Here is a 23,093-nt window from a genome sequence, read left to right as displayed (position 1 = left end):
TTGGAAACTATCGGTTGGGGCCTGAGACTTTGACAGTATCAAAGTACAATTACGTAACCATGCAGCACCCCACGTCACGTTGAATCCAATTCTTAGATGCTTTTCGCTGCCCAACCTCACAAGACTGACTGCCTGAGCTGAAAGACCACGCGCTCATCAGGATTACGAGCTTTGCTTCTTTCCTGTCAATCATCAACCAAACTGTCACCCACGCGAGTATCTGCCGCGGCAGATTAACTGCGGCGATCGCTGACAGTCCAACTGGACGGTACAACGTGCTTGTTCGTTCCTTTTTGCCCGTCTCCTGTTGTCACTCTTGACTGTTTGACGCTTTGGGTCGTCTTGGCTGGTACAAAGCTCGTCTTTGGGAACTGCAAATTCTGACATCAAGGCCCAAACCTTTCCGTGTTTGGGCCGATCCTGCGGCGTCTTGACCCCGTCGACACACCGTGTCTCTCTTACCATCACTTTCACTGCCCTTGGTTTAACTCGTCGCGGCAGTCCGGCTCCTGGACAACTAGGTCTGTCTGCTTGAGCTTCTCGTTCGCTTGCTGCGGAACACGCATGTCATAGCATATTGTCGTGCGTTGCGTGCGTGCGTCCGCGCAAGCAAAGATCAAACTATCTCATCCTCCAAGTTGATCCAAGGACCCCAATCTTGAGTCACCAGTGACAGATTATTGTTCCTTTGGGAGATTCCTGGTGTTTTGTTTCCCACATCTTATCAGTGTTCAATGTCATAGTTCATTGGCAGGTTTGTCTAAAGGTAAACAATATAATGGCGAGCAAAAAGAAGAAATCCCAGAAGCAGAAGACTGCTACTGGCACGGGTACAGCAGGAAAGAGTATTCAAAAACGCAAGAAAGCGGTTTCTCGACGCAATGATAGATGGGCGTCCGCCGCGGCTCCTCTGCCCAGCCTCGTCGTGCGACGACCTGCGCCAGTTATATCCTCAAAGCACACCACGTATTTTGAGATTGTTGAGAACACTGAAAAGAAGAAGAAACTGGAATTCCAGGTAGGGGGTATTCGCACCGTATTGAGTTCTTCAATACTATCTTCATCGGACGCTCGTTGTCGATACGCCTTCCACCATGTGCGTTACCAAACAAACAAATCCTGACGATTTAATCCGCAGGTTACAACAGACCGGACTCCACCGCCAGGGTTTGAATTTGTTCCGAATGGTAACCCGGACCTTACCAATGCTTGTAAGGAGCTCTCAAGAGAGCAAGATGCCATGATCTTCATCGTTTCGGTAGGCCGGCTGCCCGTTCTCTCCCAATAATGATACCTTGCGTTGACACTCTACGCCCAGGCTATGGACCACGGTGACGGCAGTCAGCTCGGTCTACACATGAACCGAGTCGGTCATCACATCCGGCGCACCATCGTCGAACAAGCTAGGACTTCGTTGGGTCAATCTTTGGAATATTTCCTGGAGACAGCTAGTGATAAACGTCCAGAACCGATTCCTGAAACCCAAGAGGAAATCAACGCACAGGCAGATGCTGCGCTAAGAGACCTGTTTCCGCGTATGCCAAATACAGACCGGCAGATGGTCATTGACCGTTCATTTCGGAAGGTATGTATGCCCAGTCATATTATGTGCTCGTTTTTGGACTGTTGGATTAACGAATTTTGAATTCATTTAGGGAGGCGGAGAAACAGTAGGCTTGGCCGCCGACCTGACTCTGTCACGACGAGTCCAGCTCGCCGTACTTGCACATATTCGCCATACCCATACCACCTACGACGAGCTCTGGAGGACCCATGGCTGGGCCACGGCCAGGAAAGCAATCGAGGCCACATGCCTTGATTTTATTGTCAAGTGGCGAGGAGATGAAGAGACTGGTCGTGATCAGTTGGATGAGATCCTACGAGAGGTGATTGTCATCTCAGACTCTGATGATTCAGACGATGAAGACAACGAGGACGATGATGATACCGAAGACGATAGTTCAGAGACCGAGGACAGTGATCAGACCGAAGCTGGCGAGATTGATGGCAAGATGTCCTCGCCCCGTGATCAGGCTCCATACAGGCCCGACCCGTATAGGCCAGGGTACGTGACTGGTAGACAGGGGGAGCAATACCGACCGCCCCGTATCTCAGCCAGCTCTGGGCAAACTTTCCAAAGGAGACTGAACTCCACAAACTTCAGGCGCTATGAGGCTGTCGCACAGACTCGGTGGGAGCAGGCTCAAAACAGGGTTCGCCATGAAAATGTACAACTGAATCCTGTTCCCCAAGCCCCCTTGGGGCGCGTCGACAATCATTCGGATTTGCAGCCCTATCAAGCCTACAAGCCGCGCAGCCAACAGCCAGCTCCTTCTAACAGAGACAATGGCCGTCCTGGTCTGCTCCCTGCCGAAGAGATTCTCAGTGGTCCTCCTCGTGCAGTGGACCCAAGGGCATCCATTTCGACAGCAGTCAAGGGTTTGGAGCTTCAGGACTATCTGGTTCCTTCAATTGAGCCTAGATCTCCAGAAAATCTCAACAGTCCCATCTTTGTGCGTGCTTTACCCCCACGAGTACAAGAACGACAGTCTACTGGCACATTACTCCGGCGACGATCTCGCAGCCCGGCCTATCGCTCTCCACAACCCTCTGCAACGTTTGACCGCACCGAAGAGCGCGGTTACCTCAATCCCGACCCTAACACAGCGGCCAAGTACCGTGTTGATGGCGGAGGATTGTCCTCCAGACCTATCGGCTCGTCTGATGTAATCGGCATGGCGGATTGTAGCCAAGGCTCGTATTTGGTATTGCCTGATGACAGAAGAAAGTATACGGATATGCGTTCGCACCAGCAACATCATACTGCTGCCCCCCCTCACTTACCGCCAGCTTCGCAGCCTTGGCCGTCACAACGTGACATTGCGCCAAGAGTTGAAATTGAGCCTCAAGGCTCTTACCCTAATCATCGCGAGACCGTGCTTCTTAGAACGGAGCGCCGCCCCATATTGGTCGAGGATTGGGATAGACGAAGAACTGTTGAGCAGCCCATGTCAGCAGGCACCGTTGGGTGGCCGGTGTTGGCAGAAGATTGGGGACGCCCTGTATTCACATCAGCTCGCCCACTTCCTCCTGATATCCCATTCACCCCGACATTGCGGGAACGCGGCTTGGTGCAACCTGATATTCCTGGTCTTCCTGTGGTTGACCACAACGATCCCCGAGCTGCAGCATATTCGAGGCGCTTATTGTCCTCCAGGGAAATCTACCCCCAGCCTCGTGTCCGAGAATACCCACAAAATCGCGAACAACTACCGATGCAGCCTCGTGATTCGATTTTCAGACCACCACCCCCACAGTACCGACCACGGCCAGTGGATACGCCTGGTCGACGACATCAAATTCTCGACGAGGAAATGGCTTCCATGCGATTTAACGATGTGCGCGCTGCAACCGATGGATTTGGAGAGCCTCATCGGATCAGAGTGGCCCCGCCTGCGAATTTGATGTTAGTCTCCCCTTTTGCTTAAAACATGCTTCTTTCGATACTGACAGTTTTACAAGGCACGCGACACACACGTCGCAAGAAAGACGGTACCCAAACGACACAGAGCATCGTCCATCCACCTTTGCTCCGCGTGTAGAATACATTCACTTCGACTAAAAACCAGCCTTGTCCATAAACCTTGCGGATCACAATGCTGGTATTTCGGCCATATTGCGAAATATGCGAGGTGAGAAAAGCACGGTTTTAATGGTACTTTGGTCCGGTTTGCCGGAATGGCCTCGCAGATCATCCGCTAACCACCCTGTCCATGGGCCAAAGCGAGTCGAGCAGTTCAGGGTTAATGATATAAGAGTAATGTTTAGTGGATGATGGTCTTTGTCTGGCCGGAGAGACATTTTGTTTACGGCGATTATCGTCAAGACACGAGGAGTACGGTTGGGGCAAATAATGTTTTCAATTCGGAAGATACCCGGGATGCATTAGTGGCGCTGTATACCACATACCACATGGAAAAGGCGAACGGAGTTGATGATTTTGTAGGGATAATGTTACAATAATAATTCAGGGAAATCACACCATTATTTTCCGCAAAGGGCTTGTATCAAGTTCAAGTAACATACGGAATAAAGAGCTCACACTATACATGCCCTGTTAGTGGCTGGGCCCATTCAACTGGGCTTTCTGTTGACTACAGCACATTGTCTTATTAATGGTGTAAACCAGGACCAACCCTCCAGAGTATCTTTAACACGCCAGCGTCTTGTATTGCCAAGGGATGGTGTAACGAGCGAATTGGGGGAATATACGTCTCTAAATCGTGCACAATTTTCAAAGACAAAACAGGCCCTGCAAGCTCAACATACGCCGCTCACGGCTTGGAACTCTAATCCTTCTTCACTGTTGTTTCCCCAGCTTTCTTGTCATCCACCAAACTGTCATTCATGGCTTCCGCTGCAGCCTTGCGTAGCCGCTCAGCGTCTTCCATCTTGATGTCCCCACCCGAGGTGGACGAGGCCGTCTTCTTGTGGCCCTTGGTCCCTGAGCTGGTATGCGAGCTGTCCTTGTCATCATCGCTGTCACCCAAGCTGAAAGGGTCGTTGTCCGCGATCGGGCTGGGTTCAACCGTGGACAAGGGCTGCCATTTGCTCGGCTTGCCGGCGTTACCTGATGCCGTGGCGCCTGCGCCTGGTGCCGGCGAGGTACCGGTTGACTGAGGTGAAACATTGTAAACGTCACCAATTTCTTCGGCGCCATCGCGGAAAGCAACTTTGCGGCCATCAGCACCAGGCTTGGGCGAGACGGAAGGCGGCGGCGGGCGGAATATGTTGGGGTTCGGTTGGGCGCGGCCAACAGGGGCTGTATAAGATTAGCATAGCTGATCAATCAAGAAGCGAATTTGACACCCGATGACGAGCATTGGCATAAACTTACTTCCGTCGGTGTTGAACTTCATACCAGCAAAGTCATCACTGAGCACCTGAGGGTCTGCGTCGTACCGCTCGTAATCGCCACTGCGCCGACTGGCGTCCGCGCTGACCCGTCCACTTCCATACTGGCTACGGCCTGCTTGCGATGACTGACCACGGCCCATACCCTGATGTCCCTGCTGCTGCTGCGGCTCGTCGCTAAACTCCTCGTCGATGCGCTTCTTGATAGTCTGGAACCATGTGTTGACCGTCTTCTGCGTCTCCTGGAAGCCCTTGCGGAGATTTTCCCTAATTATGGGGAGATCATCGTCCATAAAGTTTCGCTCTGGCTCTCGGTTTGCGTCACTCTGGCCACGGTAATTCCGGCTGGGATCCAAACCTGTCTGCTGGCGAGCCGGCCGGCGGCTTGTTCGCTCTTCGTACGCGCCCACGTTCTCGTAGTGTTGCGCCAGTTGCCGAGCGTAAAGCTCATCTGCCTCCAGCTGGGACTGCGCTGTTGCGCCCTCCACGGCGGATGGTCTCGGAGGCTGTGGTGGTGCGGGCTCGTCTACTTCACGGCTGGCGGCATCTGGGTCGGTCATTTCTGCACATCCGAATTATCACGCATCAGTGAGTTGGTACTTTCGACAAGAGAAGAAGGCGAAAGCAGACTTACCCAGAAGAGCGTTGAAAGCAGGGTCAATCTTTCCACCGCTGGCGGTCAGGACAGCCCTGATGACAGCATCATCGAGTGTAGGGAAGGCCTCCTTGAGCATCATCTGGTGCTTTTGCGCTTCGGTCATAGGTCGCTGAGGTTTTGGCGGCGCCGCACCCTCTTGCCCTCTGGAAGCAGCAGCAGCACTTGTTGTGGTTGTTGATGACGCTCCTGGCGCGGTCGTCGTGCCCGAAGACTCCAACCCGGTCGACTCTTGAACATCGTCGTCGTCCATCTCGAAGGGCCTGGCTGTGGTTGGGGATTCCGGGACCGACACTGCAGTACCCGAGACTTTATTCTGAGATGGGGATGATGGTAATTAGTTGGTTGGGCTCGAAGAAGAACTGGCGGGCCTGTGTTGTCAAGGAAGAAACTGGGCATAAAACCAGGCTGTCTGGAATTTGGGATAAACCCGGAATTGAAGAAAGGCTTACAGCGTCGGATTGCGCAGACATGCTGGGTTAGTTGAAAAAGCAATGTGTTGTGGTCCAAAGTCGCAGAGAACAAAATGAATACGTGATTTGCTCCAAAAAAAGAAAGTTAAGTTGCAAAGGACAAAAGGTACGAAATGATTTCAGCGCTATTCAAAAAGATGTCAGTCAACGGGAAGAGGGGTGCACAATTCACTGTTAATGCATCCAACGCCAGCTTGGGTAGTGTATTAACACGAATGACAGTGACGAAAGCAGCTTGGCAGGTCGTGTGGCGCCACAATGTTCGTCGTCAGCTTCAGCCACTGACCGGCCCCCCACATTCTGTGGCACAGCAGAGACAAAACAGCGACAGAGAGTGTAACATTCGAGACTGCGGGGAGTGTGTAAAAGTGGGGCAAATGGACCTGAACGGATATCCTTGGCGACCAGCTCGCGTGGGCAGGCTTCCAAGACTTGGAGAAAGCTCGTGCAGCTGAGAATGAATGACGAATGCCTGCGGCATGGATGCGGCTTAGTCGTCTTCTAGAAATATGCGGCTACTGGAACTCTCCGACAACAGCCAACAGCACGACACGACGCGTGACCTGACAATGATAAACTGACCGTATTTTCGCGCGCTATACCCTTCAATCTCGGCCGTCTAGAATCGAACCAATCCCAATGATAGTTGCTTGCCCTTGTGAAAATCGTCTTTCGCTGCAATCTTCCAGAGAAGCGCATTACTCGCAAGCATGGGTAACAGCGGGAGCAAGGTCACAGCCCAGGATAAGTGTGTCTACGCCCCTTGACGCCGCGGATCCCGATCATGGCCCAATCTAACGGGCTATTGATCCTCTTTGATATAGGGCCATACTCGACTTGAAAAATCAACGCGACAAGCTGCATCGGTACCAGAAGAAGATTACGATCCTGACGGACAAGGAGACGGAGATAGCCAAGCGGATGCTTGAGCAGGGCGATAAGAAAAGAGCATTGCTGGCGTTACGGCGCAAGAAATACCAAGAGTCTCTGCTGGCAAAAACAGATGCTCAACTAGACCAACTCGAGAAACTGGCAAACAGTGTCGAGTTTGCCCTGATACAAAAGGATGTCGTGTTCGGACTACAACAGGGAACGAAGGTCCTCGAGGAGATACATAAGGAGATGGGAGGCATAGAGCATGTCGAGAAGTTGATGGGCGAAACGGCAGATGCTATCGCATATCAAAAGGTATTTTCAACCGTGGCAATGCCGCCTTGCCAAGCTGATCACCAAGGGATGTATCGATTTCTGACATTTATGATTCCGGTTCTAGGAAATCAGCGAGATGCTGGGCAACAGCATGTCAAACCAAGACGAAGACGAGGTGGAAGACGAGCTAGCCGCCCTGGAGGCAGAGGTGAATGGCGTCTCAGCATTACCAAATGCCCCGCAAACCAATCTACCAAAGGTCAAGGACCCGGTTGCAGCCGAGTCTACAGCTGTGAAGCCAGATGCCGAACGAGAAGCCATACCGGCATGATAAGGGATGGAGGGACTGGAACCGCCCGAGGACGCAACGAAGTCACGACGTTCATGCCATGCGATTTTTTGGATACATTTTTTCCCCCTCAGACCTCACAGTATTCACTATTGATATCCCTCGCATTTTGCGGAAGTCCTCATACGTCTTGGCAAACTCTGCCGTGTCAAAGAAAACGCAAACAAGCGCCGCGATAAAGATGCCCACGGAACTGCAAGACCTTGCATACGGATGTGAGCTAGATCTAGATACCATATATTGGATCTAGGTTTCTAGCAGAACCACCAGCAGTCAAGTGCGAGAAATGACTTTTTTTCCCCCGTTATTTTTGTTTCATTCCAGATGCTGGTTGACCGAGGTTGATTGACCTCAAGAAACTACCTAGTTCCATTTCATTTGGAACCCAGACTGGAGATGGAAATAAACGAGCTTCAGTAGAGCAAGTTCGGGTATGCTGCAAATGGAAGGTCACATGCCGTCAGCGTTCGAGCGAGGACCCAAGTTCAGTTTTAGCCGATGTATAAGACTAAGAGTGCGTGAGCTCAGGTCAAGCAAGGCTTGCCAGGCAAAAATTGATTTATCGATATTATCTCATAAAGATGCGATCGGGCTAGAGTGGGTTTGAAATTAGAAATTGGTTAACAAACAGACTTCATGTGATGGAATCCATCAAATGTGCAACGTCTACGAAGTAATTATGTCTAAAGTTGAGGTACGTACAGTATGCACATTTTTACCCCTCAGGTGTCCCCCTAGCCGGGGCATGCTAGCGGGCTAAGGGAGCTGGTCGTACCCCGCCTTGCCATCAACGTCCACATCCACTGTTACGTTCCAGCCTCGCAGTTATAGGCACTTAGCGTGTCGTGCGAGCACATGGGCGAACCAACGACGCTGATTGGGCCAGCGCAAACTGAAGGAGCCGGGGGGTCCAACGACAACTGAGAATACAATACATCGGAGTAGAGCAAAAGGACGACAGTAACGGTTTACTGTACGGTAGAACATGCCTATCAGTCACAGCAACGATAGGAAACCTAACAGAACCCTCCGCGCCCCGAGGTCTTCTTCGCCTGTCCCTTACCTACCTACCTTAGGCATCTGCACCCTCAAAAGGAAAAGCTCCAAAGTCTAGAGTGAGTGAGTACCTGGGTTTTTTTTTGAAATTCTTTGCCACGGGACCTGGCAGGCGGCTTCTTCCTCCATCCAACTGTCTACGGTAAATCAAGCGAAGCGAGACAACTTTGCAACCTATCATCTACTTGGCACCAAGGACCCAGTGAGGATTGGATCTCATCGACGACACCATCACCCAAGCTTCATCCGGTCCTCTCATTGCCAAGCACGTATGTTCACCAAGACTTGCTTTATGTTACCGAATTTCTTTTTTTCTGTATTGGCTAGCCACCCGAGCCGTTCCGAATATAAATTTGGAGGCCGGTCTTCTAGGCCCAAAAAAAGAAATCCCACGTCAAAGGGCGAAAACGGGAAGTCGACTCGTTACATCGCTTAGGCTTCACTTCCGTTTTTTCCCCCCCTTTTATGCAGATCTGGGTCAGGCAACGGGCCCCTTCTACATAGACACAGCCTCGTGGGAATTTCGACTTGGGTAGAAATCTACGTCAGCTTGACCTTGGGGCGTGGATATTCTCACGGGCTAGTTGCAGAAAGCCTGCCTTCCTCGGAGGTTGTGTTTTTTGGAAAGCATCGGCTTGGCGTTTGGCTACCTTTTATTGCACTTCTCCAGTCGCTAATGCGTTTGCTGCATATAGCGGACCCCTTACGTAGCCCTGGGTCTCCTTTCTGAGGCGACCTGACGTAGCGCAAAGTGCCACTCTGGCAGGAACCACGAGAGCTGGAGGAGATCACCTGAATACAGGTATGTACCGCGTGCTAATTCCAGGACTCTTGGCATGTACCGTTGATTATCTACCTAGCCATTCTTGAATGCATTCTGTCTACGGTCTTTTGTCATACCTGCAAAACGGCCTTATGTACATCTGCTTGAGAACAGCAGCAGCACATACACACTTCCCCCCTTTTAAACCGGAATCACAAGCAAATATTTCTTCCTGGCCGTGTCCCACTTTACGCTGTACCACCACATCCCCTTTCTCCATTTGCTGCTTGGACCAAGTGCTTCTCAATTCGCCCATCGGCTTCTAGTGTGGAAATTCTGACATAGACATCTACTGGCAGAGCCAACCAGTAACCGATCCGATACGCTCTTGGTGTGATATTGGGCATCGCGACACCTGCGAAAGCCCATTGGCCTTGTTCTACGACGTAAAAACGACCACTAGAGACATTAATACTTGCTTCTTCGTGTCTCGGAAACATCCCCGCATCTTTCCCCCAATCTCCTTGGAAGTCTTTGCCGGCAAGCGGCATTTGACTTCCAGCTTTCAACATGTAAGTCACTCCAAGCCCGCGCCTTAACGGCCAAGTTCCCACTATGTTGTAGCTAGGACCGCTTTAGTGAGTCGTGAAAAAAAACCCTCAAGGGTGGCATTTCTAACAACCAGATAATGATGCAGGAAGTTTGGAAAGTATATACAGAAACGACAGCTCGAGTTTCCCGAGTATGCAGCAAGCTTTGTTAATTACAAGGCCTTGAAAAAGGTACCAAAAGCCTTACTTGACTATATGACTTACTATTCCTTACGACGCAGCACTCGATATATATATATATATGTCTACTGACCTTCTGTCGCCCCCTTTATCCTGGCATGGGTTGTGTTTGCTGATGATTTTGAATCCTGTGAAATAGCTGATCAAGCGGCTCTCTGCTACTCCTGTACTTGGAGCACAAAATGATATTCACCATACCGCCGGCACCCTAGATGCCCAAGGTCTTTTACAAGCCAACAAAGCAACATTCTTCTTCCAGCTAGTACGTTGGACCTTTTTCGGACTGTTTGAGAGTCCATGCTGACCACTGATGTAGGAGCGCGAGCTTGAGAAAGTGAATGCTTTCTATCTGCAAAAGGAAGCCGAGGTTTGTTGACCCATACTCGTTATATAAATACACGTCTGTGGTGAATGCCTCTTTACTGACGGCCATACTATGGGTAGCTCAAAATTCGGCTCAAAACCCTTCTCGACAAAAAGAAGGTCTTACAATCGAGAGGTCATGGAGTCTCGAGGCGCTCCGCCAAGTTCGCTACTCTACAGGAAGGCTTTCAGCAGTTCGCAAACGACTTGAACAAACTACAGCAGTTCGTAGAGATTAACGGAACCGCCTTCTCAAAGATTCTGAAGAAATGGGACAAGACATCAAAGTCCAAGACGAAGGAATTGTACCTATCGAGGGCAGTCGAAGTCCAACCATTCTTCAACGCCACAGTCATTAGCGAGCTCTCCGATCAGGCCACAACCAGTTTGCAAGAACTAGGCGCCTGGGCAGACGGCGACAACGTGACCTTTAGTGACCACCGGGACCATATAGTCACCAGCCAGAATCTACTAGGAACTGACGAAGGCGATGTCGACACCCTGCTGTTGGAGACGGTGATTTCGGGTAACCTGGACTCGCTGAAGGACTTACTAACGCGGATGCGCTCGACTTCTCCTGACCCCGGCGCTACGTCAGACATGGATGTTCCCCTTAAAGAACGCATCACTAGGACATTTCTTGCCTCGATAAACGAGGGTCCTCAAGCCTCATTAGAGGTACTCCTCAACACGGGTTTGGTCGATATCCAGTCAGAAGACGACATAAATGAGAGAAACTGCTTGCACCAAGCCACCATATATAGCAACTCGTTTGTTCTGCAGTACGGTCTGTCAAAAGGGGTTTCGGTCAGCCGCACAGATGTCTACGGCAGGGTCCCATTACACTACGCCAGTATGCACGGGCGCCTCGATATGCTTGCTGCATTACTAGAAGGTAAGTTTTAGTCTTTGCCTAACACACTATCTCGCCCAATTCTTGGAAAGAGGTGCACAGATGCCCCTGAGCTGCAACCGTTGCCCTTGGAATCAAATTTAACAACTGCTGCAGCCGGTCCCAAGACTATTGACCTAATCGACCACGACAACTTCACGCCCCTCATTCACGCCATAATACACGGACACTATGAATGCGTCAACCTACTGCTGCTGAACTCGGCACGCATTGATCCCATATCAGACACGGATCATGTTCCTGTGAATTTGGCATGTGAGCACGGCTCGGCAGCAATCGTAGAGCTGTTGTTGAGGCAGGGTGCCAAGATTGTACCGGACGCAGAAGGACTTTACCCTCAGCATCTGGTGGCAAGGTCGGGACAGACCTCCGACCTGCTTCTACTACTCAACCAGTATGGAGCAGACCTCAACCAGATGGATAAGCTCTACGGTTGGACACCACTTGTCCACGCCGCCAGCGAGGGTAACGTACCCTGTCTCAAGGTACTTCTCGAGGTTGGAGTCGACCCCAATATCCTCGACGAGAAGCATCTTCCAGCTCTGTACTATGCGGCTTGGGAGGGTCACTTGGAGTGCATGAAACTACTGAGTCCCTTCAATCGAACCAAGGCCCCGAGCCCACTGGTTAGGCCCATTCCAGCCACGCCCCTTAGCCTTCTGGGTAGCAGTAGTGCCCCAATCCCAATGGCACTGGACCCCGATGCCATCCCTGTGCTGGAGCTACCGCCGCCAATAATCCCGTTGCGGCGATATGGGCACAACTTCTTGGACACAAAGACGGTCGTCCAGATCAACTTTGGCGAGGGTGGCCAGCAGCCGCTGATGTTCTTCCATAACAGCAAGTATCCGGCCTCTCGACTCACCATCTCCTCCAAGGCATCCGACCTGATTCCGAAGAACATCATTCTCCCCTTCCAAGAGGACACCCGTCTCGTTTCATTCCATGTCGACAATCTCGATTCTTTCACACTGGACTTTGACGTTTTCCCTGCCTATGGAGCCAAAGTCATTGCCAAGACCGTGGCTCTCCCGAGCACTTTCCGGGCTTTGCTGAGTAGCGCGGGTAACAGTTGCTGCCTGCCGCTCTTCGACCCGAGGTTGCGAGCTATAGGTCAGATTAGCTTCCACACTCAGGTCATCAAGCCGTTCCGAGGCGTTCCGCTCGAAATCTCAGACTTTGAGACATACTGGAAGGCCACAAGTCAGTTAGACGGGCAACCGAGCACAATTGTCTCGGATTCTAGCCTCTCTGGGGATTTTGTACGCCTCCACGTCCAACAAACCAGCGATGGGGTGCCAGTTCTCTGGCCCTACTGGACGGTCAGCTGCGGTAATGGGGTCGCAGTTCCGGTCGCTCGTTTGAAGTACGAGCAATTTGCAATAGCCGTGGCGGCATCTGGACCTGCTGTATTCAACAACGTCAACGAAAGGGTATCGGGTATAGCTAGGCAGGTAGCTTCGACACCGCCGGACCGCATCTCGTATGTGCACGAGATACTAGCCACTTCTGGCGTTCGACTACAGGATGCATTCCTAATGTTGCCGGCAGGCATGCACGTCAACCTGCAGATAATCTACCCGACTGCGGAAGAGGACAGAGAGCTTGGGCTGCTGGGGCCTGGAGCGGATATGAACACTTTTGCGGACGACGTCCTGTCCGTGGTGTTTGACCACGCGCGTGCCCAGCGGGCCCAGGCGCCGGATGCGGTTAGATCCGTCGTCTTCAGCTCTTACAACCCCAGCTTGTGCACGGCGCTCAACTGGAAGCAGCCAAACTTCCCCGTGTTCCTCTGTAACGATCTTGGCCAGGAGACGGCAGATGGCATGGCGCCACAGATTGGGGATACGGACAGAGCATGCGGCAGCAGGACTTCGTCGATCAAGGAAGCCGTGAGGACGGCGGAGAGCAACAACTTCATGGGCTTGATATGTTGCTCTCGTTTACTTGTGAGTTTTTTTTACTCTATTGCATTTGGTGGCTTACACGCGGTGCACTCATCGAACCCACTCTCCCCAAACTCTTGTTGGTCCGGCAGACCTCGTCTATACGCAACAGAAAGCTGACCTCTGTGCGAACAGGACATGGTGCCCGCGCTCGTGGATGCCATCAAATCCCACGGCCTGGCTCTCGTGGTCGACAAGTCAAGAGAGCGGCAGCCGGATAGCGGCGGTCTGGTCGTGGACCGCTTCCCGCGCCTACCTAATGGAGTGGATGGAGTGTTGAAGGGTAATGGAGTGCTACGGTTTAACGAATCCATTGACATGTAACGAAATATCCTTTCGTTTTAAGTCCAATTCATTCAGAGATTTTGCAGATAGGAATTCGTAGGGCTAGGGATCGAGCTCTTGTCTTGAGAGTGAAATCAAGTCAAGTCATTAGCAGTATCAGAAAAGTCCTCCCCGTCAGGATTCCTCTGATACAAGTGCGAAAGTAGCGTAAGCTGGCAGTAGTGTGCTCGGCCTATGTTCTCATGTTGAGGAGGTATCATACTCATAAATCGTATACATTTTTACAACTTCTTGACAAACCAAACCAGCTCTACCATAAACTCGGGGCACCCTTTTCAAATTCAGGGAAAGCCGGTAAAGATATTCAGGCAGAAAAGCAAAGTACAAGACAAATATAAAAAAAGAAATATTTTAAAGACGGAAAATCACGCGCCCTTGTTCTCGTACTTGAGCCCCGTGAGATCCCTCTCGGGATCGACGCTCGACATGACGAGCTTAGCAGCGATGACGACGGCGTAGACGACCGCAGGCAGGCACGCCAGCATGACCCGGCCCACGTGCTCCGGCGCCGTCCGCCCCTCCGGCGGCGCCAGGGCAATCAAGACGGCCATCAAGAGGAGCAGCGCGCACAATCCGGCGTTGAGCAGCGGCAGGTACGTCTCGAGCGGTGACCGGTAGCCTCGTCCGTATACGCCAACCCCCCCACCGGCAGCCGCGGAGAAGGACGACAGCCGGCGCCGCCTGCTCCCGCCGGGCGCTCGTCGGAGAGGGGAAAAGGGTGGATTGTTGCCGTTGCTGTTGTCCAGGCCGGCGCCGCGGGCCCACGAGTCCAGAGCCGCGATGCCCGTCTCGGTGGGGTCCTGGGCGTATAGCAGCCACGTTGTCGAGGCCAGCGAGGATATGCTCAGCAGGGTGGGGAGGATGAGGGAGGCCTCGGGGCGGCGGAAAAGGATGACCAGGTACGGGAGGGTTGACAGCACGGGCAGGGCGAGCATGGCGATGCGGAACTGGGCGTTCCTAGCTGCGTTTTGGTCCGCCAGGGACTGGATGAGGTTATCTTGCTCTGTTTTTGGGAAAGGGGGTACAGATTAGCATTTAATTAATCGGTTGTTTTGCTGGGACGACGTGAAGAGCGCGAAGGCACGTACGTACCCTCTTCGTCTAGGACCTCCGGGGTGCTCGATGAGGAGTCGTCTGTTGGGTATTGGAACGTCTTGCGCAAGCGCGCCGTTGCGCTGCGGGGTACGTCTGCCATTTTTGACAGTCAGCGACGAGACTATATCGATTACTACTCGATTATACAGGAGGCCAACTGTCGGTGTTTTGGGCGCATGTAAGATCGCAGTCAAGCTTTGAGGGGGGGTCCAACTGCGAAATTCGGGGTTCAGTCCTAACAGTGACAAGTAGCGATGACGTGCAGGGCGACATGGAAGGGAAGTCCTGGCCCCACAACCGTTTGACAGCGAGTGGGTCCAGATCAGAGCGATAAGCTCTTTTGGTGGTACGATAAAGCGATTCGACTGGTCTAGCTGCATTGCACGACAGACCATAATAGCAGGCAAAGCTCAAGGTTACCTTCCAGGTACATAATCAAACCCGACCAAGGCGAGCATTCTCTTGCCTAATGCGCCCACATCAAATCTCGACAAGATGATCTCTAGGATAGCGAGCAGGAGATCCTGCTTATTGCTGAGGACAAACGCCTCAAAATCAATTGGACTGGTGCAAAGGCGAGGGGCAGCGAGCTCACCAAAGCTAGGAGATGGTCCCTTGATGGAGAGACGTGCGGATCGGGAGCTTCCTGGTAAGTTTTTACACGCCATACCAAAGCAATATATAAACAGAAAGTCAGCTAACACTTATCACACACAAAAACAAAAACACAAAAAAAGATCCCCGAACAATCGGCCACCGGTGGTCGCGCAGTCTCCCCATCTTTTTCATCCTCATGGCCGCCAGCAGCCTCGCCATCTTCAACTATCAAAAGATGTCGAGCCCCGTGGTGGCCTCGACGCTGTACGCGCTGCGGATCCACCCGGACGCCCGCGAGTATCTGGGCGACAACATCTACTTCAAGCAGCAGATCCCCTGGATCAGGGGCGAGATGAACCAGATGCACGGCAAGATCGACGTCTGGTTCACCGTAAAGGGCAACAGGAACTCGGGCGTCATGCGCTTCACCAGCAGGCGTCCGTCGTCCAGGGCCATGTTTGAGACGACAGAGTGGAGCCTGGAGAGGGACGACGGCTCCAAGATCGACCTGCTCATCGACGGTGATCCCTTCAAGGGTATCCAGATCGGGGAGAGCTTGGACAACTATTACGACGATGAGGACGATGCGCCGCAAACGAGGGGGTTCAGGAAGTAAGGAGGTAAAAGGATGTTACGAGACAGTGGGGGAAGGGAGGACGGTGAATAGACATCCAGCGCCAATTTTGGGCGATTTGTTATTCTTGCACACGTGATGGGTAGCATATTTCCGGATACGTCTGAGAATTTGCATTTGTACAACAAAAAGAATATTGCATATATCTGTACAATATTACAATACATGGTCCGCCATGGCCTATGCATGACCATACGTAATCGGACTTTTAACAACAACTCACTCCTCTTCTCACAGCTGCGCCAACTCTCCCCAAACGGCAGGATCAGGCTTGAGACGATTCCTCCTCGGCTGGTCTGGCGACACCATTTTCCTAACGGAGTGAGTCCGCCTAGCCTCCTTGAGCTCCAGATGCCTGGCCCTGGCAGCCTCCAAGAAGCCGTCGTGGTTGGGGTGGCGCTTCATCAGCGTCTCGAGGGACTCCCTGATCCACTTCTCGGGTGGTGGCGGCTTCAGGACGGCATCCTGGATCTTGACCATGCCGCCCTTGGGGCCCGCGACGGCGCCCTTGACGACGACGATGCCCAGGTCGTTGTCAACCTTGAGCACCGACAGGTTCTGGGCCGTCGCCGACTGACCTCCCATGCGCCCGGGCATCTTCTTGCCCGGGTGGACCCTGGAACCACTACCCTGCGAGGGACCGACGGAACCGCCCGTACGGTGGTTGAGCGAGTTACCGTGCGACTTGTTCTGACCGCTGAAGCCGTGCCTCTTCATGCCACCCTCGAAACCCATACCGCGACTGGTGCCTCGCACGTCGACCCACTGTCCGACGTGGAACCAGTCCGGCTGGAGCTGCACACCGACGGGCAGCAGACCCTGCTCGTTGCGAACGCGGAACTCGGCGACGTGCTGCTTGGGCTCGACGCCCTTGGCCTCAAAGTAGCCCAGCTGGGGGGCGAGGGCGGTGGAGGGCCGCTTGGGGACGGCACCAACCTGGACGGCAAAGTAGCCGGCGTTCTCGCGGGTCTTGTTTAGCAGGACCTGGACCGAGTCCAGCTGCAGGACGGTGCAGGGGATGCGGGTGCCGCGGCGGCTGAAGAGGGCCGTCATGCCCTTCTTGATGGCAACGACGCCGGCGCGCACTGGGGTGGTGTTCTCCTTGCGCTTGAGGGCGGCGGCAGGGCCGGCAGTGGGTGCGGGCAGGCCAGCCGTCACCTGGTTGAACCGCGTCGCCTTGGAGCCGCGCTTCGGGAGGGTGTTGCTCCAGCCATACTTGACACCGCGGGTCGTCGTTCGGGGCAGCAGGAGGTGTGAGGATGATGATGAAGGGCCGGCGGAGGGGCTGATCGTTGGTCTCCTCAGGGCGGCAGTGTCGAGATGTGGGAGGAGAAATTGGGATGTCCGCTGCTGGAGGTGGCAGGCCGACCAGCACCGGGACGGCAGCCTGGGCGCCATTGTATGCAGCAGCGGCGGCGGCGGCACTGCTGTAGAGTCGGGCCGAGCTGGTGATTGTCCTAGTACGGTGATCGAATATTGTTGTCCTTGGGCAATTGAGTCGGGGGGCCCAAACGCCGCAGATTTTTTTGAGCTCGAAGCTTTAGCTTTCTTTGGTTGAGCTTGTCCTTGTCTCAAGGTATCACTTTGGATCTTTACTTTCATGTCGCCAAAATTTTGGAGATTCGAACCGCGCAGGGCTCTGTCCAATAGCAAATGGAAGTTGGGCTCCACTTAGACCCACACAATATCTGGTCAAGCTGGTCTTCCAAATGTGCACAGTGTGTGCAGTTGTCACTTGTTCAAGCTTCATGTATCCTACGAAATCCATTTGAGGTTTTCTCATAATCCTGGAACAATAATCCAAAGCTCTTAGCAAAAAAAGGTCGGCTTTGAGTACAAGTATCTCATAAATTTATAGGTCGCAGTCAGCTGGCCAGACGGAATTTGTCCCTATCCAACGACTATCGCAGCCATGGTTTATTATTTCACCTCGAACGTCGTTGAGCCCTCGGCGTACATTTATGTGGGCAAGGACAAATTCGAAAGTGCGTGCGCTCATATTCCAACCTATGTTTAAGCACAATAGCTATGTGTTCTAATTATCGCTGTCTGCGAATCTCAGATGAGGACCTCATCAAGCATGGTTGGGAAGAGGATGTCTGGTGAGTGTGTCTGGGAGAGTCTCAGCGGGGCAACGGCTCACAGAGTGGGCGTGCTTTGTTCATATGCTGAAGTCCGCTTCTTAACGCACTGGCACCGGTGTATTTAGGGTAAGCGATTTTTTTTCTCGGAGTTTTGAAATTCATGCAAGCTATAGAAAACGGAATGACATTCTCACACTTGATCACTTGCTATTCAGTTTCACGCCGATAAGCTCTCAAGTGCACACATCTACTTGCGACTGCGCGAGGGTGAGACGTGGGATAAGATCCCAGAAGCTCTTGTGACGGACCTGGCACAGTTGACCAAGGCGAACTCGATCGAGGGTATGTTTTGAGGTTGGCAGAAAGGTGCCCATTATTCCGCCATCCAACCCGTCCACGCAGCCTGCCTGACCTATATGTCGCGTCATGAAGGAAACAAAAAGGACAATGTTACCATCATCTATACGCCGTGGTCAAACCTCCACAAGGATGGAAGCATGGCTGTTGGACAGGTAGGCTTCAAGGACCAAAAGAAGGTGCGTACATGTACATGTCGATGATACCCATCAGAGGCTGTGACGACAATGTTGAGTTGTGATGTTATGGCACAGGTCAAGAGGGTCTTGGTCCCGCAGCGGGAGAACCCCATCGTGAACAGGCTCAACAAGACCAAAGTCGAGAAGCACCCAGATCTGAGGCAGGAGAAGGAAGACCACCTGAAAGAACTCAGGAAGGGACAACAAGCTGCACAGCAAGAGAGGGTCAGTAGCTGCCGTCCTCATTCATGTCCATAGTTGCGCTTGGCCAGCTCGCCAGCCAGTCTCGATGCTAACACAGATTAACCGGCGGCCACAGAAAAAGGAAGAGGCTAGGATCGCGAGGGAGAGGAAGGAAAAGAAGTACCAAAAGGACCATGCCTACGACGACATCTTTGCCGAGGAGAATATGGAAGCATCGAGCAACCAGAACAGATCTGAGGACTGGGAGGATGACTTTATGTGATCGGATCCAAGTACATGCTCAAAGGGTGAGAGAGTCGACAGGGTGAAGCTCAGTGCACAACAGCGATCAAAGGCGATTTTTATCGTATCGATTCTATTCTGTCTCGGGGTTCTTTCCTTGTCTGCGGAATTCCTTAAATCAGACCCCCCCTGTAACCCCCGCATCCAAGCCCAACATGGTATGTTTCCGTGAACATGTAAATGTACATGTACCTATGTGCTTGTTCGTCACAGAACCCAAGGTAGCTAGCTAATCACATGATTCCCGACTGCAGATGAGTCTTATCGCATGCTGAATTACTTGGTTCCGGTCAAGTAAGTTGGCTTGCCTTGATACTCTGGCGTGCATTCCCTTGGCTTTCAGTTGGCAAATGGGCCCAAAAGAAGCAACCTTGAGCGATCTTTGCACTTTGTTACACTCAACTCGGAAACCGAGCTTACTGCGAGCAGGGTCATTTGTAATCACCACTTGGAGCTTGATATTACGACATGGCATCCACATCATACTTGGCTAGATATACATCCAACCTATGTATAGGTAGGCAACACGTGCACATAATTGATGTTCTGGTCCTCCTCACCAAACAATACTCTGTTTTCGCATTCAACAAACATACATACTCAAAAAGCCGCTCAGAATGACGTCGGAAGTCCGCCCTTTCAAGATAGCAGTGCCCGAGGGAGAGCTTACAAAGCTCAAATGCAAACTGAATGCCGCTTCCTTCCCACCGGACACGGCCTTCTCCGACGACTGGGAGCGTGGAAGCCCCCAGGCGGACGTGAAGCGTCTCGTGGCGCGATGGAAGGAGGGCTTTGACTGGCGTGCGGCAGAGGCGGAACTCAACAAGATTCCCCAGTTCACGACCAGCGTCGACGTCGATGGGTTCGGCAGCATCGAGATGCATTTTGTTCACCAGCGGAGCCAGGATGAGAATGCAATCCCGCTGTTGTTTTGTCACGGATGTTGGTCACCCTAGAGTATTTGCCCCTATCGGAGTCGGACATGTGGGCATGGCTAACTTTGACATGCCTCGATCACCAGGGCCCGGTGGCTTTTGGGAAGTCAGGAAACTGCTCCCATTACTTACACCCCAAAATGTGGGAGAGCCGTCCTTCCACGTGGTAGCACCGTCCCATCCCAACTTTGGCTTCTCTGAAGAGGTGGCCAAGCCTGGCTTTAACGGCAGAAAATACGCCGAAGCAGCACACAAGGTGATGCTCCGGCTCGGTTATGACAAGTATGGTGAGTTTTTTTTTTTTTTTTTTTTTTTTTTCTGCTGTAAAATACACATCATGGTTATTACTGAATGTCTTGGCTGATAATCCCACCCATGTCGGCGACTTGCTCCTCCAAAAAGTAACCCAAGGTGGTGATTGGGGTTACAGGATCACTCGGGCCCTGGACCTACTGTATCCAGAAAACGTCCTCGCCTCGCACATCAACATGATCCTCGCAGACCCCCCGACGCTGCTCCAGCATCCCATGCTGTACCTCCGCGCCCTGCTCACCCCACACACGGCACCGGAAAAGGCCATGCTGGCAAACGTCAAGAAGCTCATGGACAAGGGCATGGGCTACAACCTGCAGCAGTCCACTAAGCCCGCGACCATCGGCTTCGCCCTCGCCGACAGCCCCGTCGCGCTTCTGGCCTGGCAGTACGAAAAGCTCATCGGCTGGAGCGACGACGACTACCGCTGGGGCGACGACGAGGTCCTCACCTGGGCCTCGCTGTACATCTTTTCCCGCCCGGGCCCGGCCGCCAGTGTCCGCATCTATTACGAGGACACGCTGGGGGACGACGGATTCGGCGATGCCAGCGGGGGCATCAAGGAGTCCAAGAGGTGGAACGGGGCCGTGCCGCTGGGTCTCTCGTCGTTCCCGCGGGACATGGGCGCCCTCATCTCTTCTGGGAGGACCCTGGGGCCTGTTGTTTTTGAGAGGGCGCACGAGAGGGGGGGCCACTTCCCCGCAACAGAGAGACCAGAGGTGCTGGCTGGTGATCTCAAGGACATGTTTTCGCTCTCTCCTGGTGGGTTTGGAAGGGCGGTGCAGGACAGATTGAAGCTGAAGTGAAGTCCATCAGCAGCCCCAAGTTAAAAAGTTTTACAAGGGCAGAGCACAAGTCGTTCAGACCATGTCTCCAATGCTATTCCTCCTTGTCTTGTCCACGACCGCATATGCATCGGCCTGCGGAGCTTTCGTGTTTCGTGACGTCTCCAGGACGAAGCTGTCGCTGTATGGCCTTGTCATATCGACGTCGGCCACGGTGAGCTCTTCGCGGCTGCCGACGGCCCCCTCGGCCGGAGCGCTAGGTCCGGCCCACATCTCAATGTCCACATGGTCCTCGTGTGGTGGGTGACTGCCCGTGCGGCTTTTGATGCTCCCGTTCTCCACGGCCCGCGATTGCCTACCGCCGGTGTTTGTGGTGTTGCTGGCGTCGGGCTGCTTCTCAAAGTTGACATAGCTATGCCTCCGGGACCGTTTGGCAGACGCCGTTTTCAGAATGTCCTTGAACATGGGTTTGAGGCAGGGGATGGAGCCTGCTACTATGGCAACAGATATCTCGGTCGTGTACCTTATTCAAGGAGGTTGTGCGGATTAGCAACACGTCGGTTACAGTATTTGAAGAATCAGAAAAAAAAGGGAAAAAAAGGTTGCGGAGCTGATTTAAAAACGAACCATATAGTAATATCGGTGCTTTCCCACAACGGATCTCCCAGCTTGCCCCAGTCTGCTATATAGTAGACCTTGACAAAAGCGGCTGCCACGGTGAACAGGCCGAGGCTGAGGATGCCGGCGACGCTAGCCTTGACTCTCCGATTCATTTGCACCCTCCACAGCATCGGCACGGGCAGTAAGGCGAGGATCATGTCGGTGAGGATGGAGATGGCCGAGTTGAAGTAGGATGAGAAGACGAGGTCCTGAACCGACAGACACTCCCCTCCCGGCAGAGCCTTGTTCCAGACGAACTCCAACGGTCTGCACTGCAAAATGATGTTGACTGAGGTTTTCGGGGTGTCAGCCTTTTTCATTTCTCTCTCTCTCTCTCTCTCTCTCTCTCTCTCTCTCTCTCTCTCTCTCTCTCTCTCTCTCTCTCTCTCTCTCTCTCTCTCTCTCTCTCTCTCTCTCTCTCTCTCTCTCTCTCTCTCTCTCTCTCTCTCTCTCTCTCTCTCTCTCTCTCTCTCTCTCTCTCTCTCTCTCTCTCTCTCTCTCTCTCTCTCTCTCTCTCTCTCTCTCTCTCTCTCTCTCTCTCTCTCTCTCTCTCTCTCTCTCTCTCTCTCTCTATCTCTCTCTCTCTCTCTCTCTCTCTCTCTCTCTCTCTCTCTCTCTCTCTCTCTCTCTCTCTCTCTCTTTCTTTGCCCTTGCGAAAAAAAAACTTACGCACGGCTGCAATGCTCGCAAGAGCGGTTACTATCATCAATCCGCATATGACTCTGGTAAAGAACTTTGACGGGGATATGCGCAGGAGAAAGAAGCCGACGCTGATCTTGGCCAGTGCCAGTGCTATCACGCAGGTTGGCTGGGTTGCAAAGTTGAGGTGCAGGCCGCTCATCAGCATATCCTGGCTAGGTATGTACTCGATGTGCCTGCCCGCTCCATCCCTGACTTGTGGTATGATGATGAGATACATGGCGAAGAGCACGGCCTGCAAAGTAAAAAAAGGAAAAAAAGAAAAAAACAAACACGGATTGTTAGTTGTACACAATGCAGAGACAAAGGGGACAAGACGCGAAAAAAAAGTGACAACTTACCATTGCAGCCATCATAAAATAGTCATCCGCAGCAATCTTGCGAATATAGCTCAACCTCACCCAGATTCGCAGGCAAACCACAAATAGCGCCAGCCCGACCAGGCTGCCGCATGTCGCCAGAATCTCTGGCCCCCTGTTGTCATCCGGCCGCTGCCCTGGAATATATGTCGTGTACGACAACGACGACGGCGGAGCCTGAGTGGTCGAATTGG

General features: G+C 52.7%; 10 protein-coding genes across 10 annotated transcripts; 6 read left to right on the top strand and 4 right to left on the bottom strand.

The window, feature by feature from the left end:
* Window positions 1–105: 105 nt before the first annotated feature.
* On the top strand, window positions 106–4,058 carry MGG_02517 (uncharacterized protein). Its single transcript, XM_003709277.1, has 6 exons — window positions 106–1,018; window positions 1,139–1,258; window positions 1,319–1,585; window positions 1,656–3,466; window positions 3,523–3,692; window positions 3,785–4,058. Exons 1-5 carry the CDS (start codon window positions 779–781, stop codon window positions 3,620–3,622), a joined length of 2,538 nt encoding a protein of 845 aa, XP_003709325.1. The 5' UTR covers window positions 106–778; the 3' UTR covers window positions 3,623–3,692; window positions 3,785–4,058.
* MGG_02516 (uncharacterized protein) lies at window positions 3,954–6,246 on the bottom strand. The gene is made up of 4 exons (XM_003709276.1): window positions 6,022–6,246; window positions 5,549–5,885; window positions 4,898–5,476; window positions 3,954–4,822 (listed from the first exon to the last, which is right to left on the bottom strand). Exons 1-4 carry the CDS (start codon window positions 6,040–6,042, stop codon window positions 4,350–4,352), a joined length of 1,410 nt encoding a protein of 469 aa, XP_003709324.1. The 5' UTR covers window positions 6,043–6,246; the 3' UTR covers window positions 3,954–4,349.
* A 251-nt stretch (window positions 6,247–6,497) lies between these two features.
* Window positions 6,498–8,259, top strand: MGG_02515 (charged multivesicular body protein 6). The gene is made up of 3 exons (XM_003709275.1): window positions 6,498–6,790; window positions 6,867–7,230; window positions 7,316–8,259. The coding sequence occupies exons 1-3, from the start codon at window positions 6,753–6,755 to the stop codon at window positions 7,520–7,522; spliced, it is 609 nt and encodes a 202-aa protein (XP_003709323.1). The 5' UTR covers window positions 6,498–6,752; the 3' UTR covers window positions 7,523–8,259.
* A 149-nt stretch (window positions 8,260–8,408) lies between these two features.
* On the top strand, window positions 8,409–14,078 carry MGG_02514 (ankyrin repeat protein nuc-2). Its single transcript, XM_003709274.1, has 9 exons — window positions 8,409–8,865; window positions 9,292–9,398; window positions 9,719–9,931; window positions 10,057–10,141; window positions 10,290–10,412; window positions 10,467–10,517; window positions 10,595–11,408; window positions 11,523–13,375; window positions 13,508–14,078. Coding segments are annotated over exons 3-9 (3,117 nt in total). The 5' UTR covers window positions 8,409–8,865; window positions 9,292–9,398; window positions 9,719–9,929; the 3' UTR covers window positions 13,697–14,078.
* Window positions 13,847–15,046, bottom strand: MGG_02513 (uncharacterized protein). Its single transcript, XM_003709273.1, has 2 exons — window positions 14,810–15,046; window positions 13,847–14,720 (listed from the first exon to the last, which is right to left on the bottom strand). The coding sequence occupies exons 1-2, from the start codon at window positions 14,910–14,912 to the stop codon at window positions 14,083–14,085; spliced, it is 741 nt and encodes a 246-aa protein (XP_003709321.1). The 5' UTR covers window positions 14,913–15,046; the 3' UTR covers window positions 13,847–14,082.
* A 164-nt stretch (window positions 15,047–15,210) lies between these two features.
* MGG_02512 (cytochrome oxidase assembly) lies at window positions 15,211–16,297 on the top strand. Its single transcript, XM_003709272.1, has 2 exons — window positions 15,211–15,461; window positions 15,550–16,297. Exons 1-2 carry the CDS (start codon window positions 15,308–15,310, stop codon window positions 16,023–16,025), a joined length of 630 nt encoding a protein of 209 aa, XP_003709320.1. The 5' UTR covers window positions 15,211–15,307; the 3' UTR covers window positions 16,026–16,297.
* MGG_02511 (50S ribosomal protein L3) lies at window positions 16,130–17,644 on the bottom strand. The gene has a single exon (XM_003709271.1). The coding sequence runs from the start codon at window positions 17,439–17,441 to the stop codon at window positions 16,275–16,277; it is 1,167 nt and encodes a 388-aa protein (XP_003709319.1). The 5' UTR covers window positions 17,442–17,644; the 3' UTR covers window positions 16,130–16,274.
* Window positions 17,645–17,955: 311 nt separating this feature from the next.
* MGG_02510 (coiled-coil domain-containing protein 25) lies at window positions 17,956–19,129 on the top strand (the record flags this gene model as incomplete). Its single annotated transcript, XM_003709270.1, has 6 exons — window positions 17,956–18,028; window positions 18,106–18,140; window positions 18,343–18,469; window positions 18,560–18,663; window positions 18,739–18,888; window positions 18,983–19,129. The coding sequence occupies 6 exons, from the start codon at window positions 17,956–17,958 to the stop codon at window positions 19,127–19,129; spliced, it is 636 nt and encodes a 211-aa protein (XP_003709318.1).
* Window positions 19,130–19,766: 637 nt separating this feature from the next.
* MGG_02509 (juvenile hormone epoxide hydrolase 2) lies at window positions 19,767–21,202 on the top strand (the record flags this gene model as incomplete). Its single annotated transcript, XM_003709269.1, has 3 exons — window positions 19,767–20,091; window positions 20,171–20,371; window positions 20,487–21,202. The coding sequence occupies 3 exons, from the start codon at window positions 19,767–19,769 to the stop codon at window positions 21,200–21,202; spliced, it is 1,242 nt and encodes a 413-aa protein (XP_003709317.1).
* Window positions 20,491–22,235, bottom strand: MGG_11887 (uncharacterized protein). The gene is made up of 2 exons (XM_003709268.1): window positions 21,809–22,235; window positions 20,491–21,704 (listed from the first exon to the last, which is right to left on the bottom strand). Exons 1-2 carry the CDS (start codon window positions 22,159–22,161, stop codon window positions 21,257–21,259), a joined length of 801 nt encoding a protein of 266 aa, XP_003709316.1. The 5' UTR covers window positions 22,162–22,235; the 3' UTR covers window positions 20,491–21,256.
* Between the last annotated feature and the right edge of the window lie 858 nt (window positions 22,236–23,093).

The sequence above is a fragment of the Pyricularia oryzae genome, chromosome 1, assembly GCF_000002495.2.
Source record: "Pyricularia oryzae 70-15 chromosome 1, whole genome shotgun sequence".
In the NCBI taxonomy this organism is placed as follows: Eukaryota; Fungi; Ascomycota; class Sordariomycetes; order Magnaporthales; family Pyriculariaceae; genus Pyricularia; species Pyricularia oryzae.
This window is presented reverse-complemented; position numbering and strand designations above follow the sequence as displayed.

Excerpts from the sequence above, each read along its gene's own strand:
- MGG_02517 (XM_003709277.1), top strand. The coding sequence starts at position 779 with ATGGCGAGCAAAAAGAAGAAATCCCAGAAGCAGAAGACTGCTACTGGC. Across the intron at positions 1,019-1,138 it reads AGAAGAAACTGGAATTCCAG|GTTACAACAGACCGGACTCC; the intron begins GTAGGGGGTATT and ends TTTAATCCGCAG. Across the intron at positions 1,259-1,318 it reads CCATGATCTTCATCGTTTCG|GCTATGGACCACGGTGACGG; the intron begins GTAGGCCGGCTG and ends CTCTACGCCCAG.
- MGG_02516 (XM_003709276.1), bottom strand. The coding sequence starts at position 6,042 with ATGTCTGCGCAATCCGACGCT. Across the intron at positions 5,477-5,548 it reads TGCTTTCAACGCTCTTCTGG|AAATGACCGACCCAGATGCC; the intron begins GTAAGTCTGCTT and ends TCGGATGTGCAG. Across the intron at positions 4,823-4,897 it reads GAAGTTCAACACCGACGGAA|CCCCTGTTGGCCGCGCCCAA; the intron begins GTAAGTTTATGC and ends AATCTTATACAG.
- MGG_02515 (XM_003709275.1), top strand. The coding sequence starts at position 6,753 with ATGGGTAACAGCGGGAGCAAGGTCACAGCCCAGGATAA. Across the intron at positions 6,791-6,866 it reads AAGGTCACAGCCCAGGATAA|GGCCATACTCGACTTGAAAA; the intron begins GTGTGTCTACGC and ends TCTTTGATATAG. Across the intron at positions 7,231-7,315 it reads ATGCTATCGCATATCAAAAG|GAAATCAGCGAGATGCTGGG; the intron begins GTATTTTCAACC and ends TTCCGGTTCTAG.
- MGG_02514 (XM_003709274.1), top strand. Across the intron at positions 10,518-10,594 it reads ATCTGCAAAAGGAAGCCGAG|CTCAAAATTCGGCTCAAAAC; the intron begins GTTTGTTGACCC and ends TACTATGGGTAG. Across the intron at positions 11,409-11,522 it reads GCTTGCTGCATTACTAGAAG|CCGGTCCCAAGACTATTGAC; the intron begins GTAAGTTTTAGT and ends CAACTGCTGCAG.
- MGG_02513 (XM_003709273.1), bottom strand. The coding sequence starts at position 14,912 with ATGGCAGACGTACCCCGCAGCGCAACGGCGCGCTTGCGCAAGACGTTC. Across the intron at positions 14,721-14,809 it reads GGAGGTCCTAGACGAAGAGG|AGCAAGATAACCTCATCCAG; the intron begins GTACGTACGTGC and ends TCCCAAAAACAG.
- MGG_02512 (XM_003709272.1), top strand. The coding sequence starts at position 15,308 with ATGATCTCTAGGATAGCGAGCAGGAGATCCTGCTTATTGCTGAGGACA. Across the intron at positions 15,462-15,549 it reads TGCGGATCGGGAGCTTCCTG|ATCCCCGAACAATCGGCCAC; the intron begins GTAAGTTTTTAC and ends ACACAAAAAAAG.
- MGG_02511 (XM_003709271.1), bottom strand. The coding sequence starts at position 17,441 with ATGGCGCCCAGGCTGCCGTCCCGGTGCTGGTCGGCCTGCCACCTCCAG.
- MGG_11887 (XM_003709268.1), bottom strand. The coding sequence starts at position 22,161 with ATGAAAAAGGCTGACACCCCGAAAACCTCAGTCAACATCATTTTGCAG. Across the intron at positions 21,705-21,808 it reads AGCACCGATATTACTATATG|GTACACGACCGAGATATCTG; the intron begins GTTCGTTTTTAA and ends TCCTTGAATAAG.